Source organism: Diadema setosum, chromosome 11 (genome assembly GCF_964275005.1).
Source record: "Diadema setosum chromosome 11, eeDiaSeto1, whole genome shotgun sequence".
In the NCBI taxonomy this organism is placed as follows: domain Eukaryota; kingdom Metazoa; phylum Echinodermata; class Echinoidea; order Diadematoida; family Diadematidae; genus Diadema; species Diadema setosum.
This window is the reverse complement of record NC_092695.1, coordinates 9,042,284-9,061,111: the sequence shown is the minus strand read 5'-3', so window position 1 is coordinate 9,061,111 and position 18,828 is coordinate 9,042,284. Positions and strand designations below refer to the sequence as shown.

General features: G+C 36.9%; 1 protein-coding gene across 1 annotated transcript; it reads left to right on the top strand.

Moving 5' to 3' along the window:
• Positions 1–926: 926 nt before the first annotated feature.
• Positions 927–16,959, top strand: LOC140234725 (zinc finger protein 330 homolog). The gene is made up of 11 exons (XM_072314763.1): positions 927–972; positions 2,266–2,409; positions 3,261–3,280; positions 3,931–4,001; positions 4,873–4,952; positions 5,669–5,795; positions 7,012–7,116; positions 8,706–8,752; positions 9,192–9,309; positions 10,628–10,759; positions 12,465–16,959. The coding sequence occupies exons 2-11, from the start codon at positions 2,290–2,292 to the stop codon at positions 12,608–12,610; spliced, it is 966 nt and encodes a 321-aa protein (XP_072170864.1). The 5' UTR covers positions 927–972; positions 2,266–2,289; the 3' UTR covers positions 12,611–16,959.
• The last annotated feature ends 1,869 nt before the right edge of the window (positions 16,960–18,828 follow it).

Sequence of the window (18,828 nt, the reverse complement as noted above, 5' to 3'; positions counted from 1 at the left end):
AGTACTATACACCGAGATGTGAAAGTCAGTAACGATGGCAACACCTATCGATAATAGCGATAATGATAATGATAATGACTATAAAAATGGAGGATTTGTAAAATTCCCCGAATGAGCAATCTTTTTATTTTCAGGAGGTCTCGGGAACTGCTGCACCCCCTCTTTTCTCTCTCTACTTAAAAAAAAAAAGTAATAAAATAAAAAATATTCCCCCACAACCAAAACAAACAAAACCCACGCAACAAAACCAACAACTCCTCCCGAGATTCTGTCTGTCAGAGACCACTGATCAGTGTCAGAGACGAGGGGGGGGGGGGTGGCGATGGGGATCGAGGGAGTTACCATGACCCTTATATCCCAATCGCTTAGCAGCCCTCGCCTCCACCCCCAATACACTTTTATGTTTCCTTCGTAATAACCTTTATTGAATTCATTTTCCCTCGAATCACACATAGATAAACAATTCTGGAAACAAAGTAAAAAGTACAAGTACAGTTGAAGGGAAACTCAACGTCATTTTGCAGTATTTACTGCCATTACTTCTCACTTTCATGTCAACAACTCTTCATGAAACCAGAGAGGTGGAAGAGAGATCTCTCTTCCACCTCCCTGATGAAACCAACTCCTTGATGAAACAGGGTCCAGCCCAAGAAATGAACTGACAAGAAACACGTCATGCTTATTACTTACGGCACTCAATTAAAGTTGAATGCTTCATAGCGCCATCTACGATCGTTGCGACTGACAGCTAGAGTCATTTTTTATGCATAAAGCACATGTGTCTCAGAAATTTGAAGCCGACCACCATATGCGCGATCTATGTTATCAAGCTGCTGCGCTGATGCTGCAGTAGCAGTAGTACGAGATTCACCTCTATGGTTAACAGTAGTGATAGGAATTCTATGGTTTTAACACGTTTGGTCATTCGGAAACTCTACTGCATTTACTGCACCATCGATCGCGTTGTTCAAGGTAGCCACTTTCTATTATCCTTTTGAATTTGACTGAAATATATTTGTCCATCCATTGCATGCCACAGAGGCCAAAAGTTTCTGCGTGTGTATTCGGAAAAGTAACATATATTACTGATAATGTTTTGTCAAAACCTATTTTCGTTTGTGAATGTGATGAATGTAGATTAGAGCTTGGACTCAGTCCCAGTCGTAAATATCTATGTCAGTTAGTGCCGGGCAACGTACTAGATATTTACGTAGAATCTCGGGCCGGATCTCGACTCTCTAACGTCTGTTAGACTAGTTCTAGAGTTCATAGATGTCTACAGATAGAATCTATGGTATTACTATTACCGGACAGCATTGTAATTCCGGACACGCACATTTTTGTAGGAAGGCGTAATGACATTCAATGCGCGCATGTGCGCAAGACTTCATCAGTTCATAGATTAGCCTCGGCCTCGCTCAGGGGACAGTGCCTCACCTGCTCACAGAACGTTGTATGGACCGAAATCGCAAAAAACGCGACATAAAGTCAAACTCGTGCAAGATGTAACACGAAGAAAAACATGAAGAAATTTACATTTTGATTTACCACAGATGATATTTTAGAAGAAGTTGTCGATTTTTCACAAGGTTTTATCACGTGATCTGTTCGAAATGAGACTGAGAAAGAGAGAGAGAGTATGATAGGGCCAGGAGCGCCCTTCTCTATCCAGTATCCCTTGTCCGTGATTGTTTTGCTTGCAAAATGAAAGAAATATCTAAATCATCTTTACTTAATTTGCTTCGCCTGGAGCAATGCCTACATGCACAACGACTGTGTAAAATCACTCGTTGCAGCCATCACTTTGAATCTTTAGTGTCCCATCACCTGGTTCTTTGTAAAAGCAATATCCTACCCATTGTTCCTCTTGGATATTGGAGTAACTTCAGGGAAGGTTAAATAGGTTATTGTCCTTACACTTCTTAGTCTTGAGCCTATCATGATTGGCAACAAACATGGAGTTCTGGTATGATGTGTTTGTGTGTGTCGGCATGTTTGTCGATTGTTGCCGGGCAACATATACCACACAGGGGTCCTATGGAAACGTATATACAATGTACCATCATTACATTATACTTACTTTTTACACCAGCTGAAATATCAGAATGCTAAAAATTTATTTTCATATGAGAAAAATTGCAATCATGATAAAGTGACTATAAATGACAAAGACATACCGTACAGCTCGAGTATGTAGTATGTTATTATTAATACTATTGTTTGTATGTATTTTTAGGTTTTGTTTTGTTGATGTTTTTCCCAAAGGTACTGTGACAATAACATCTCAAGATGCCTAAGAAGAAAACAGGTGCCAGGAAGAAGGCAGAAAAGCAACGAGCAAGGCAGAAGAATATCAGGTCAGGAACAGAGGCAAGGAGTGTGGTGGAGTGGCCATGCAATTATACCATGGTAAGTATCGGTTCTCGTCAGGAGTGTTCAAATGTCTTGCACGAATGATAGATCAGAAAACAATTGGTCCTTTGATTGTTGTCGTCTACAAGATTTTATGCCCCTTCTTATTATTGTTATTGAATGAAGAAGAGAATAATCATTGTGTCAGCGTGTACAACAAGAATTGAGAGTTTGTGTGAAGATTCTCCACCTCCCTTAAATGATGTCTTTGTAGACATGGTCGGATGGGTTACTGACTAGTACTTAATATTTATGAGTGTTGCATTGCATTTATTGTTTGTTCATATGTTGTCAAAATGTTTAAGTTAGCAGCGCTGTCTTTTTCTTGGCATTGCAGGGTCATGGACGTTGTGACTTGAACTTGTTTTGTGAACTCTTATTTTGCAGAACAAACAAATGAAAATTTGTTCCAATGATGCATTTGCCCAAACTGAGACTGCTGTATCACATTTTATTGCTGTTTTCTCTCTGGATGTTTTAGCACCACAAGCACATGTGTACCTTTTGGGATGGATATCAGTTGGTATGGTAATTGTGCATTGTAAAGTGTAATGTCCACACATTTAGTTTTGTGTGGAGTGATTTGCACAGGTTAATACTAGCTACCACTTAAGCAAGAGCCCCATAAAAACTGGAGGAAAGCTGGTCCCCTCACCCCTCTCCATAAAGCAGGTGAAATAAATTGCACTTTGTAATAATTCATATGTTTGCATCAATAAACTATACAATAAGTTGTAGGTATTTTTACTGTGCGGTAGATGCATCTAAATATACATGTAAACAAATATTTTTTTTTCTCATAGCAGATTACATTAAAACTTGTTTTCTGTCTTTATCTGTTCCTATAGGAGTGTGACAAGTGCAAAAGGTAAGCATATTTCGCTATTTATGCTTTTATATTGCATACTGTGGAGCAGGATTTCTTAACTTATTTGTGACATTGCATGATACACCACCCTCATGTGATGTACATATGTTATGCAGGTTAGGAGCGTGTTTTCACATATATATTTTTTTTTGGGGGGGGGGGGGTAATGTGTACTATTTGCTGTAATGTGACTGGTATCTACCTTGCAAACCTGCAGGTTATCTCAATGAATTGTAGGTGACAGTGTCATGAAGTTAGGGTAGTCTCTTTACGTCGTACAGTAGATACGTCACTTCACACAGTAACTGGGTGAAAGAGACAACAACATTTCATCACAGTTGCTGTGTGTGAGAGTCACAACCCATGCACATAAAAGATCCCGCTTCATTCATTGCAAAGAGCAGGATGCATCACCCCGTGAAGTGGTCTTCTTCAAGCACTCACTACTGCACCCCATGGAAGACCAGCTAGTACAGCTGAATATTTGCTAGCCAGCCATCTTGTCAGTCGGAAAATGAAAACAAACAAATAAACAAACTCGCTCTCACACACATTCATCACAATAGGAAGCATCAAGTTCAAGTTCTTATTCACATGCAGGCATCTTACCCAGTCAAAGTTAATATTTATATATTTTTCTTTGAATGCAGGAAACAAAAGAACCGTGCCTTCTGTTACTTTTGTTCAACTGTTCAAAAGTTACCAGTTTGTGCCCATTGTGGTAAGATATTAATTATTATATGCATTGTTTGTTCACCTTTCAAGTCTTAACATGTTGAAATGCTTCAACATCAGTCACTTCAGTTTGTGAAATTAGTGTTTGAATTGGATCAATTATAAAAACTAACAATCAGTTGTGTAACATCAATATCATCAGCAGTGTACTTGTCACTTGTATTTCAGAAATACAGATGTATACCATTAGAGTTTATGGAAGGATTGACGCCATTTAAACTTTTTTTTTTTTTTAACATTTAAACTGGGCAGCGACGTTTTATTTGAGATTATGATTGCATTACAAATACGCCTATGTGAGATACTCGTGGATAATAATAATAATAATAATAATTGCATTTATATGGCGCTTCATACTGACGTTTCTAAGCGCACGTGGATAACATTTTGCTTTGATTTCAGACAATGAATATGATTTTCTAAATAGATTTTTCACCTTATCTCTTGTCAAATGTTGATTCTATGCTCTTCATTCATTTTTTTTTCCTCTCACACTTTTGAGAGTAGATACTTTGTTATGGCTAAAACAGACTGCAGACTCTTATGATGTCAAATTATCACTTGACTACTGTTATAGTGGAAATTTTTATGCAAATAATTTTTGTCTTCATCGAGGTAAGATGAATTTTGTGTGTTTATATCCAAAGTGTTATGTGAATTTTGCGTGCTTCTAATTCCAGGAAATCAAAACATTAAGTGGTGTTTTATATAACAAGCAAAAATGTACGTATGCTTTTATTTCACGCTACTTTCTGATCATGTGAAGTATACAAAAATTTCCAATTTTACAGTATTCATTAGTCATAAGCTGTAAGCTCTATTTCAAGTTGTGCACTCTATTTCCTCCTGTTTTTCAGGAAAGATGAAGTGCATGATGAAAACAGGAGACTGTGTCATCAAACACCCGGGTCGTTTCACAACAGGTCTCGGTATGGTGGTGAGAAGATGATAAGGGCGCTTACTTCACCTTAGGGTTTTGCTATCAGGCTAGGCAGTGTCAAGTTGTATGAAAATGTCCCTGGTGTAATGAGGAGCACAATTGTAACACTTCATTGAAAACTTCTCAAGTGACAGCTATTCACAAGTGCACTTTAGTAGAGATTTCTATTAGGACAGTGCTGCATCCCCTACTGGGGTCACAAAGAAAACAAACATCATTTTATAACAGCTTGTATGCCTCAATGAAAATCTGAATTTTACATGTGAAACAAAAAGTCACGTGTTGTTAGGTGTGTAGGATCATGTTTTTTCCTTCCATTGTTGGTATGCGTCTGCACCAACAGTCCTTCTGACATTGTGTTTGCAGGTTATTCATTTGTCTGTCTTTATTTCTGGTTTTCCAGCTATGATTCAGGTAGGAAAGGACAGAGGGAATGAAATGTGGTGAGAAGGACACAAACATTAGGATGGCCACATGCAAAGGGATCAAAAGTCGATCCCAGGGTCCAAGCATATGATCAATGAGCTTCATGCACATGCAATATGGACACAAATTGATGAAATATTGTGACCATGTGACAAAACAGAGGCAGCCTGGTCGACTGCACTATTAACTAAAATTTGAATTATAGTTTGTATATTCAAGACTTTTTATGTGTCGTCCTTCTGTGATCATCCTCCCATTCTCTTTTCATCCTTCTCTCTCATGACCAGGGTGCTATATGTGATTTCTGTGAGGCCTTCGTCTGCCATGGAAGGAAGTGTTTAGCAGTGCATGCGTGTGAATGCCCCCTCATAGATGCAGAGTGCTTAGAGTGTGACAGAGGTGTTTGGGATCACGGTAAGCTGCAATTACTGTTAAAGTGGATATGTTTGCAGGAGTAATTTTTGCGCCCGCCAGGTAAGATGAGTTTCAATTCTGCAGAATCAGGACATGAACAAGTGGAACATATAACATATAGCAAACAAAAATGTTCACATGCTTTTATTTTCAAGCTAGTTTCTGGCCACTTGAAATGCACGAAAATGTCAAAACCACAAAATTTTCCACTATTACAGTGCTGACTCCCTCATTTTTGTGTGAAGTATATCCCATAATTGTGTGAAATAAGTCACATATTTCAACCATGATGCAAATGTGGAACATTTTGTAATGAATTGTGTGCAAGCAAACTTCAACAGTTAAGATATCAATTCGTGATTTTAGGACAAACATCAACTTTCTCATTTTCCACCAGATAAATGCTTGAAGTTTCCTCGGCATTAGTGTCTGTGACATAATTAGGGTGACATAGTGACTTGTCACAATTGATGTGTTCACATAGCCTGACACAGTGTCTTTTGTTAAAATCCCAGTTGATGTGTCAGTGTAGTCTTACACATATAACAAGTGTCTTGTGTCAACACTGAAGTTGATGTGTCAGTGTAGCCTGACACGGATGATAACAAGTGCCTTGTGTCAAAGTGGCAGTTTTTGTGTCAGTGTAGCCTTACACATGAGATAACAAGTATTTTTTGCCAAAGTCACAATGGATGTGTCCTTGTGGCCTGACACAAGTACTGTATAAGCTGTTATTTTCGCGAGGGTTTAATCTTCGCAAATTTCGTGAATCACAGTTGGATCGCGAATTTAACAACACACGAAAATGTCACCATGCCCTGAGGGAAATAATGCATTTATATGAGCATTGGCGTCAGTCTGCAAAAACAACATCTTGCGAAAAAGTCTGTGACCTCCTTATTCACGAAAATATCTGTATGCAAAAATAACAGCTTATACAGTAAGTGTCTTGTGTCAAAGTCGCAATTGGTGTGTTAGTGTAGACTGATGCAGGTAACAAGTTTCTTCTGCAAGTCAAAGTTGCAGTGGATGGTCAGTGTAATGGCCAGTTTAACTTTGCTGAGATGTCAAGTGGCTTGTGTCAAAATTGTGTGTTTTGAGGTGTAACAGTTGCTATGTCTATGTGAAGGGAGTTGTGCAAGTCAAATGCCCATTTGAATAGTTACACAGGGGGACTGAAGTTGTATTCTGTATTTATGTACTTCTATTCCATTAGGTGGTCGTGTGTTCCAGTGTGCATTTTGCAAGGGCTTCCTCTGTGAAGACGATCAGTTTGAACACCAGGCCAGCTGTCAGCAACTCCAGTCTGAAAACTATAAATGTGAGTCTGAAAGAAATCAGTTTATGAACTAGAAAACTATCCACTCACTTTCAAAAATGGAGGTGGAAATTTAGATTAACTGTATAATTATCTGTTAATACAGGGGATGTTTGTCACGTAATATTAACCCTATTCCCACCGGGGGGCATTTTGGCCCCCCTTGACGTTTCGCGTGATTATTCCGCAACGCGTGATGCTCTCGCCGCGACATTTTATGACTTTTTCTTTCAAGTATCGCGCAACTTTTGAGACCAAATTTGTTGCTCCCGGGCATACCGTTTTGAAGCATGCCCTTTGAAAAAAAATTCGTCGACCCAAAAATTGCTCAAAAACATGATTTTGTGTACAAATCCAATGTAAATTGTGTTTTTGCAATTAATTCACATAATAATAAATATTTTTACTTTCAATGGCTGATAATAATTTATTTTAGCCTGATTATGCTTTAAGGATATTCTGCGACAAATTTTGAAGAAAAAAAACAAGAAAAACAAAAATTGAAAAACAGAGAAATACATAAGAAATTCAATAAACAATAAAATACATAAGGAGCAATTATGAATCTGAATTTTTGCTTCAATATTATTGTTGAGGATATTGAAAAGAATATGTTCACCAAAAATTAGAAGTCTTGGAGCTTCATTTTTTTATTTATAGGCAAAAAATTATTTTTGCATAAATTAGCATAAATTAATTAATATAAAATACATAGATTAAAATTTGAAAAATCTAACTATACAGTCTTGTAGATTACATTGGCCTCTACCTTACTGCAAATTTTCGCGAGGGTCGCGCGATCCACGGGCGAGATCTGAAGGGGGGGGGGGGGGCAAACACCCCCCCCCCCTTTAAGTCCCATTAAGTCCCTCAAAAAACCCGGTGGGATTAGGGTTAAGGTCTTATTTATCCCGGGTAGCCTCTTCAGTGTTGCCACTGCTCTACCAGAGGGCCCTGCCATTATTATTACCCCAGCGTTGCCAGGTACCAATATATACACCTGGGTCGAGAGGGACCCAGTGGGTAAAAACATCCTGTCCAAGGACGTAAGCACTGGGCGGGAATCAGACTCGGGTCCTCCGATTGGGAGTTGGAAGTCATATCCACTATGTCACAGCACCCCCACATTTGATATATAATTTTTAATGTATTCATTTTGTTATGCTACATCTTTTTTCCTGTATTATATCATTCTATAATTCACTTGGTTTTTTATTCTTTGCTGTAAATGCTATCTTTTGTAAATGCTATCTTTCTATCTATCTATCTATCTATGTAAATGCTATCTTTTTTGACCAATAGATACTGAATTATAAAAAATAAATAAATGAAAGTGAGAAAAAGTTGTTGTGCAATGAAAAAGCATGTGAAGTGTTTTGTGAATTTGAATTCTTATCCATGTCCTGGTAAAATTTGTCAATGACATAACATCAAGGGGTATCACATAGATTTCTGATCAAAGATGTAATATACGCGTCATTGGCTGTGTCAGGCTGATATGGAACTTATTACACTGAAAACTCCTGGCTTGTGCAATGTGTTCCATGTAATGGAAAATCACTTGTTGGCTTTATCTTTATGACTTTATGCAGGTGGATCTTGTAACAAACTTGGACAATACACGTGTCTAAAATGCAAGGTAAGTGGATTTCAATTTCTTGTCCAGAATCAATTCTGTGGCATTTTTGTACTTTTGTAAAGAACTGAATAGGTTTCTATGTATCGTGGAAATTATTCTATGTAACAACCAGAAAATGTACGAATGTCAGAAGACCGATGTAATTGATGACATTCTAAAGAAATGTGTGTACTTTTTTTTTTGTGCATGCAAGGGGGAAAAAAGGAGAGTTATGGTGTAGGAAAGAAGTTTGATTACTTGTAAATCATTTCTTTACCTTATTGAAGATTGATGTTTGCCAAAGATAGCATTCTTTGCAGACTAATCAAACACAAACATTTCATCAAACTGTGGTAAGATATTGGTAAAAGGAAAAATAAATACTTGCCACGTTCTGTTCATTCGTAGAATTACTTCTATTTAATACCAGTGTACTTTCATGATGTGCTTGATTCTCCAGATCTGTTTTTGTGATGACCATGTGAGGAGAAAAGGCGTGAAATATGTCAAGAATCAGCCAATACCCTGTCCCAAGTGTGGCTTCGACACCAGAGACACCAAAGATCTTGCCATGTCAAGTAAGTGCTTTGATCCAATCAAATCAAACAAATCTTAAACAAATTATAACGAGAGTGAGAAAAATCTATACTCAATAAAATTTAGTATGTTATTTTAGACTTCCACGAAGTGCTACAGGGACAAGAGAAAGTCATCTCTCTCTATAAATTTAGCAGCCTGTGTTGCATTCACCATGGATGGTTACTGGAAGAAAAACTTTTTTTTTCCTTTTTTTTTTTCAAGTTGGCTCTAATGAATAGAGTAATATCAAACAGAAGGATACAGGTTTAATCAAAATCAGACATAAAGGTAAAAATGTTACAGAAAGTTCACATGTATACATTGCAAAATGATGCTAGTTGAAATCGCATATTCTAATTACGTGACGTGATAATGTACGTGATAGTCTCATGAGTCTCCATCTGATCCTCATACAAATCTTCACTAAATGTCCTTTTTCACATAAAGTGACAAAGAAAACCATATCTTTCCCGTGTTTCAGTAACCTACAAACCATTTCTGAACTCCCAAACTTTTGCATTACTTGATGAGTCTATTCTTTTGCTGCTTCGTCGGTCACTTCGTTTAGTCCCACACAGCTTATTTTCTTTTCTTTTCTTTTCTTTTATTTAACTGAGTGTGATCTTTTATAGCAGTGATTGAGGATAATGAACATTCAGTGGAGGTTACACATCCCATCATGACAAACTAGTCAGTTTCATGGTTTAAGTGAAAACTGCATATCCACTTGTGTCAAGACTTGACACCAGTGAAATTATGCTGTAATGCCTGTTGCTTTAGCTCTATGTGCCATGGTGTATACCCCCTGTGTGCCACATTATTACGAGACAGCTACATAGTCATGCATTGGGAAAACATTCTATTTGTCAAATCTATATACTTTTATGGATTTTTGTTACGCTGGCCATGTAATGAGCAAAGTTGAAGAGAAAATGCCATGCTTTGCTCTGATGTAAATTGTATAACATATCTATGACTGTTTTTCTTTCAAATGACCAGTAGCTGCATTATTGTGGAGGCAGGACTTTTGCACACAAAACAGTGATAGAACTTGGAATTTACGGAAAAGTCTGATAGGGAACACCGCTTGACATTTAGTCAAAAGGCAAGCTACAAGTTACAGGAATGGAATCTGAGAAATGCTTTGATTATACTATGGCATTTGGTGATTTATCGATCGGTTTGGGCTGGTTTATGCATTTGAGCAGAATATGCGAACTTGGCAAGCCATCGTCTGAGTCGGACGTCCAAATGTGGCACGTTAAGAGTTAAAGGTACACAAAGGGTTGTTCTAGAAGTTGTCCTTCTATTCTCCAGTCCGTAGAGTGGAATTTGGCCGACAACAGCAGGCGAATGGAGGCGTGGATGACGACGATGATGCGGGAGGTGGAGGGGCTTCAGGCTACGATGCATTCTGGGCGAAATTGGCAGCAGGGGGTGGCAATCGAGGTTAGTGGACATAGTCAGGCTTTCTCTCCCCAACCAACAACCTCAATTCAGAACTTGATTTCTCTTGGTGATGTTTTTCTGCTTATGTTACATTATATGGTGTGTCCTTCAAAGTATCACCATGCTGACATGAATGTATAGACTGTTAGTGGTACAGAATTTGTCTTTGTTAGTATGTTTTTTTTTTTGTTTTTTTTGTAGTTTTCCATCTGCTACAGAATCTTTTCTGACATGGCTTTGTACCCCTCTCATTCGTGATCATGTTAAAACATCAATTTTTGTCTAGAATTCTCCAGCCACTGGCATAATAGATTATATGCAGTTAAAGGGACTGTACAGTACTGGTTGAGGTGGGATTCATGTTTTGAACATTCCTAAGTGAGATGATGAGAAACCTCTTATGAAATATGAAAGAGCATGTAATTTTAAGAAGGATTCAACATTTATTTGATGAAAATTGGTTTTCAAATGGCTGAGATATCCAAAAAAGTGATAGTAATAAAAGGCGACAGGCCACGCCTTTTATTAGGATCTCTATGTTTCACCTTGTTTTTGGATATCTCGGATATTTCAAAACCGATTTTCATCAAATAAACTTTTGATACCCCCTAGAATTGCAAGCTCTTTGACATCTCATAGAGTGGTTTCTGAATATCTTGCAAAATGTTAAAAGCTAAATCCTCACCTCAACCAGAACTGTACACACCCTTTTAATGATGGGTGCTGTGATATTGAGTTATCTTTGCCGGTCACAGATAATGACCGTAACCCAGGAAGAATGATTTTGCTTGTAGTCGAGCTTATCATGTCAATGCTATATCTGAGTAGAGATTCGTTACCAGTCCCTGGTTTGAGAAAATATAAAATATCCAAAGCTGTAAAGGGTTCGGTTCCCAGTGCCATTTTAGAAGCAATGACATTAAACCACTTGAAAGTGTGTTTATAATTTCATGTACCGGTAGTTTGGAATGATGGAATATGATTTTGGTACTGATAATTTGTTGTGTACTGGAACTAGGAATCTTGTTACCCCAGCCACAGGTGAAAAAACAAAACAAAAACTGTAAACTCTATAATTTTCTGTAGATTAAGTTTTGTGTTTGTGTTTGTTTGTTTTATCTGTTTATGCATAATGTTATGAATGTGAAGGACATAGAGACTTATGCATGTATTATGTGCTATATAAGATGTTATTATTATTATTATTATTGTAATTATATTATTATTATTATTATTATTATTATTATTATTATTATTATTATTATTATTATTATTATTATTATTATTATTATTATTATTATTATTATCAAACATCATTATTTAACAAACATGAGTACAGCTGTATTGCACATTGAGTTGAGAACAAGATTTTCCTTTATCAATGAAATTTATATGATATTTGATTGAAAATGCTATATCTCAGCATACTTTAAAACATGATATATTCGGGGCATGAATTTTTCGCGAATTGGAGCTGACGGCCTTTTTTGCGGCATGAAATTTTTCGCAACTGCCACTGGCATTCAGTGCATATAGTGTAGAAAAGAACTTTCGCATGCATTTTAATTTCGCGAATCTTCGCACTCGCGAAATTCGCGAAATTAAATTGCACGCGAACATTCCTCATTTTACAGTACCTGCACTCCTGCAGCAGGGCTTATGTTTATATGTTGATGTATTCCATTCCCAAACTTACTCTCTGCAGGCTATCTTTCGGAGGGTGATGATGATGAAGAGGAAGATGATGACGACGATGAAGACTACGATGAGGAAGATGAAGATGGAGAGGAAGATGAGGAAGAGAATGTTACTGATAGTATAGCTAGGATGAAAGTTAGTGGCAACTCATAGTCAGTATACTGCATCTCCAAGTTCTATGATTTCTTGGTGATGCATTCCACGGAGGATTCATCATCATATATATTTTCTTTTAAATCAGTGTTTCATTGTAGTAAAATATGTTGTAATCCAAGGAGTAGAAACATGGTTGTGCTTGTCAGGTTATCAAAGTAAAATTCCACTCATAGGTCCTAATTGCCTTTAAGAAATACAGTGAGACTTAACAAAAATTTATCAAAGTCATACCAAGAATAAGAAGGTTGTGGAATTTCAATGTTTAACTTTTTTACGCAAAAACACGATGTCACATGCATCGTATGCAAATATTGACAAGGGCTTGATTTCAGTATCTTGCGACGCTTTTCTTGATTTTTCAGTGAAATCGTCCAAAAGTAAGTATTTTTGTCAATGATTCAGCAGCTTTGTTCCCCTTTACTTTGCAGGCTCATCATTGCTTAATCTAGAAGAATATGTTTTCTCTGAAAATTAATGTAAAAAAGAGAAAAGAAGAAATTCAGTGAAATTGTGTGCGCTAGCCAGTGAGAGACTTGTTAGGCCGTGACATCATTGCATCCCATCACTCACATTTTATTGTATGTGACTGTCAATGATGTCACTAGTTTGTGCAATCTTGAGAAACATTAAAATTCCATAACTGTCTTGGATATTATCTAATTTTTATGAAATTTTTACCATGCTGTTTTATTTTTCTTCATTCATTAAAGTCTCCTTGGACATGGAGTGGTATTCTACTTTAAACAGTACATGCTGTGAGGCCCTCAAAGCAAAAAAAAAAAAAAAAAAAAGAAAAGAAAAAAAAGAGAAAAAGTCATGGTCACATGACTGTAATGCTGCTTGCGTAGAAATCCCTACTTTTTGTGGATACAGGTTAAAATAAAGTAATTCTTAAATTGTAGATGAGCAAAGTAATCTTTGTGGAAAATTACTTGATAGAACGACATCACTAATATAGGTTCAGCAGAGTCATAAAGAACATTTACGTATGCCTTAGAGGGATGGTACAGTTTTGGTTTAGATGGGACTGCAGGTTTCAAACTTTTATTGTGTTTGTGTTTGTGAGATAATGAGGAAATTCTTATGAAATATAAAAGAACATGTAATTCTTAGAGGAATCCACAGTTTATTTGATCATAATTGGTCTTGAAATGGTTGAGACATCCCCCTCCCCCCCCCAAAAAAAAAAAGTGATTGTGATAAAATGCGACAGGCCATGACCTTCATTAGGATCGCTTTGTTTTATGATGTTTTTGGATATCTCGGTCATTTGTAAATCAATTTGTCATGAAGTTTTCAATTCCCCTTAGAATTGTATGCTTTTAAATATTTCATAGAGTGGTTTCTAAATATCTTGCAAAATATTAAAAGCTGAATCCTCACCTCAACCAATACTAACTAACGTTTTGTGGACAAGACAAATGAGTGTTGAATAAGCAATGTCACGGTTGTTTATTAAGAATACCTTGTTTATGGTACCAGCTTCCACTGCATTTTAGAGGACTTAATGATATCATTTTGTCATAAATCGCATAAATCGAAATATTAACAATAATGATTGACTGAATCACCTCAAAGTTTCCTGTCTTTTGGTCTCTTGCTTTTATTTCCATGCATTTACAACGCAGACGCTGTCTCCTACATCTGTTTAACAGAAATTTTATTCAGGGAGTGTTTGCTAGGTTTTGCCTTCGTAACTTTCTTCTCTGCGATACATGTTGGTGTGTTATTACAGCAAGGAAACTCTCCTGCCTTTTAGTGTGATGTAAGATATGTGAATCACATATGTTAGAGTCTATTTTGTTCATTCTGCAAAGGCACAAGGTACTGACTTTGCTCATGAATGGTGGTGTTATGCTCTTTTGATCTCATTGATTCAAGTTACTCCCCAAAGATGCAGTTTTCATGTAAAGTTACATATGGTGCTGTATGCACAAATTCTGAAGAGCAGCGTAATGTCTGTGACAGACAAGTATTAAGACAGAAGAGTTTACAAAGATTACAACGTGCACAATCCAATACAAGACTCTTCCTTCTGTGTAAGTACAGTGCACTCCCATTATAACAAAGTCCTCAGGACCTGCAGTTTTCTTTTGTTATATCAAAATTTGTTATAGAGCAGATAAGGTTGCAGGCTGAATTTTTCCTTTGTTGTAACCGGGATTTCGTTATAACCGTGTTCGTTATGATTAGGAGTGCACTGTACTGTGATGATGGTGTTGCTTCCTCAGCAGAGTCGAGTAGCAGAACATAAGGAATTTTGACATACCTCAAAGATACTGGGAATCTCTACCACCTTTATGATATGACATGAAATGGTAGCTACACTAGCTTCATGATGCCTATAGCTGGCACTGAAATCAGGCATATTTGTGCAATGGAAATTCTGTTCTCTTTGCCTTTTCAACCATGTGTACCATCTTTTAAAATATCATATTTGTAATTATCATTATTGCATTTGAAATTTATTATAAGATGATATTGTAAAATGAAATGCTCAGCTCAGTGGAATGCATAACTTTATTATTGTCATGCAGAGATTTCATGTTTTATGGTATTTTATTCTACTCAGTTTCTGAAATGTCAAAAATGCTTCCTAAATAGGAATGTGCTCACTGGATACAATGGCATACAGGACAAGTTCACCTTCATAGACATGTGGGTCACATGTGTCCAACGATATGAAGAAAGAATAAAGAAAATTCAACTTATTTCCATTTTTTTCGCATAGCAAAAGAACACTCGACTTCTCTCTTTCAGAAGGCAGGGGGAATAATATTTCCCTTAACATACGTCAGTAACAAGTCGAAGAATGTGCACTTTATTCAAAAAGTAAAGTTTTGTGAAATTCTCTTTTTATTTTCCTTATATCATTGTACGCATGTGACATCATACACTGCAGTAGTCTTCTCATCCAGAAGTGGCTGCGCTGATACTTCAAAAATTCATAACTTTTGAACGGATTGTCCGATTTTTCCTCTCACTGATGTGTTCTGTTAATATTCCTGCATTCTCTCAATCCTTATGCATATATGAAGGTGGACTTGTCCTTTAAAAAAAAGAAGAAGATATATATTGGAGGCTAAGAGGGGAACAAGGAAATCATGTTTCTCTAGCAATCATTTTCACTTGCCCCACCCCCATGGCATATGCTCCTCCTCCAATTCCATGATGCAATGCAGAGGAAAACTGTTGTCGCCATGCCACATGGATATGTGCACACATGCCAGTCATTAGCATACTTCTGGACACAAAGCACAATACCGTATTGTGGACCCTCCACAACGACAACTTTAGAAATAGTGAATCAATCCGAATACAATTTCAAGTTATGAAACTGTAACTTATATCCCACATCTCACAGAAAACCCCATCCGATTTGCTTCAGTGGTCAAAGAGAAATTAAGAGTTTTGTAGAGCACGTCAGGAATCCCTTCCCTCCAAGTTCTGTCCTTTGTGTTCACACATTAAAGGGTGTGTACAGTTCCGGTTGAGGTGAGGATTTAGCTTTTAATGTTTTGCGAGATATTTAAAAACCACTCTATGAGATGTCAAAGAGCATGCAATTCTAAGGGGTATCAAAAGTTTATTTGATGAAAATCGGTTTTGAAATGGCTGAGATATCCCAAAACAAGGTGAAACAAAGAGATCCTAATAAACGCGTGGCCTGTCGCCTTTTATTATTATCACTCTTTTTGGATATCTCAGCCATTTGAAAACCAATTTTCATCGTGGTAAACGTTGAATCCTTCTTAAAATTACATGCTCTTTCGTATTTCATAATAGGTTTCTCATTATCTCACATAGGAATGTTCAAAACATGAATCCCCACCTCAACCAGTACTGTACAGTCCCTTTAATATGCAGTTCCAAGAGCATCCAAGTGCTAAACTTGGAAGAATCAGACCCATGACATGCTGTACAACGATCAACATTTTTCTGCGACCACTTAACCAAATTGAATGGGGTTTTCTGCAAAATAGAGCTAAGATGTTTTATTTTAAATCCCTGAAGAAGCATTTAGACAGTTTAATCATATTGGAAGTTATCAATACAAAAATCCAATGGTATTTCTTTGAGGACATACTGTACCTCTATGATTATGATTTTGTGCCCAAGATGCCAAAGGTATTGTTCCAGAGAGACTGTCTTCTACTCACCACTGATCATACAATCTGCCTCCAGCTGACACTGTGCCAGTTGCGTACATTAAAGTGATTCTAAGGTGTTGCTCAATGTCCATGTACATTTGCATTACAGTCTGCTAAGACGTGATATAATATATTGTGTAGAAAATGCCTTGGGGACAAAAATAACCTAAAATAAATTCTGTACTTGTCAGACATTCTCACTCATATGTGGTGCTGTACAGTTGTTTCAAAGTAATGCTGAATTTGAGTATGGTAATCACACACACTTTCCCTGTCCATTATTTTTAATTCTCGCAGTGCAAGTTGAAGTATGCAAACAAAGAGTACAATAATTGCATAATTTACATGAACAGCTTTACAATGGGAATCCTCAACAAATTTAAATTGTCTATCTACAGAAAAAAAATATTCTGTGCTCTACATATCAAGTATTTGCTGTCATGGATCCTTGGCAAAAGGGGCTAACTTAGTGCAAACCAGAAATGAATTAACAAGACACTTTTATGACATGCCAGCCGCTGAGCAGACTTTATGGATGACATACTCTCCACATTCAAACTGTTGCATGTATTGTGACCAGCCTGCAAGGGAGCAGTGTTTGTGTGCATCATCCTACAACGTGAATGTATTTAATATAATTATATAGACATATGTTTATATCCTTCTGTCTGTCCAGCTGTCTATCTGTATCTCTCTATCTGTCTATCTATCTATCTATCTATCTATCTATCTATCTATCTATCTATCCATCCATCTATCTATATATCTATCTATCTACTATATCTAATTATCTACTATATAAAAATCTGTCTATCTATCTATCTATCTATCTATCTATCTATCTATCTATCTATCTATCTATCTATATCTAATTATCTATCTACTATAAAAATCTGTATATCTATCTATGTATCTATCTGTCTGTCTGTCTGTTAGTCTGTCTGTCTATCTATATAATTATCTATCAATGCAAAATATTATGTATACCTTTATCTCCCCTCTTTCTCTCTCTCTCTCTTTCCCTCTATCTCCCTCCCCTCCATCTCTGTTGCGAGCGAAGTTGGGTCTGGTGTCCAGGAGACACTGAGGGAAAGCTGTAAAAAGTTAAGTTCACAGCATGAGATGAGAACAGCCCCAATCCACACAGTACTCTCTTACACTGTTGGCCTGTCATACCTTGCCCTCAAACTTTCATTTTTCAATTCAATGAAGTGTACATTCCATTGACTTACATATACAGACACAATCATGCAACAGGTAATTATCATTCCCCCTGCCTTCTGAAGGAGGTACTTCAACTTCTCTTTCATTATGCTAGAACAATTAGAATGTGGAATTTTCCTTATATTTTCTTTATATTCTTCCACTTTCGTGACACTAATCCCTATAGCGTTCTTATCCAGCAATAGTTCTACCCAAAACTGGAAAAAGTAACTTGTGTCCAATTTAATCCTTAAGTTTTACTCTTACTTTTTAATTTTTGTTTCTGCACCCACTGATCCTCTCTCTCCCTTCCTCAACCCCTCCCCCTTGTCTCTCAGAGACTCTCTATCTTTCCTATTGGGTAGATTGCTCTTTAAACTTGGAAGCCAGAGTTTTCAAATGGAAGCTTATGTTTGTTGTTGTTGTTGTTGTTGTTGTTGTGTGTGTGTGTGTGTGTGTGTGTGTGTGTGTGTGTGTGTGTGTGTGTGTGTGTGTGTCTGCGTGTGTGTTCTAAAACAAGTACTAAGGAGCAGCTTTCTTCTCGACAACAAAAGAAAAACTATACAAATAGCAAGATTGATGTGTTTCAGAGTGACAAATTTTACTACTACAATGTATAGATTCTGTCCTGGTGTATGATACACAGTACAATAGATTATGTCAAGCAAACAAGTCGATAGTGTGCTCTAGAGGTATATAGTATATGGAAACTGTTTTAAAGAGCAGCTCATCTTTCGTTGTGTTCAGAGAGACACCCTTTTAAAAAATAGATAAATAAATGCCTGTGCCATAGTCTACATAACTTTCAGATTAAGACTGATGCAAATACTATGCAATTAATACTTTGTTTTGCCCTCAAGA

Coding starts and splice junctions, on each gene's coding strand:
- LOC140234725 (XM_072314763.1), top strand. CDS start 2,290: ATGCCTAAGAAGAAAACAGGTGCCAGGAAGAAGGCAGAAAAGCAACGA. Junction 7,117..8,705: donor CCAGTCTGAAAACTATAAAT/GTGAGTCTGAAA, acceptor GACTTTATGCAG/GTGGATCTTGTAACAAACTT. Junction 10,760..12,464: donor AGCAGGGGGTGGCAATCGAG/GTTAGTGGACAT, acceptor TACTCTCTGCAG/GCTATCTTTCGGAGGGTGAT.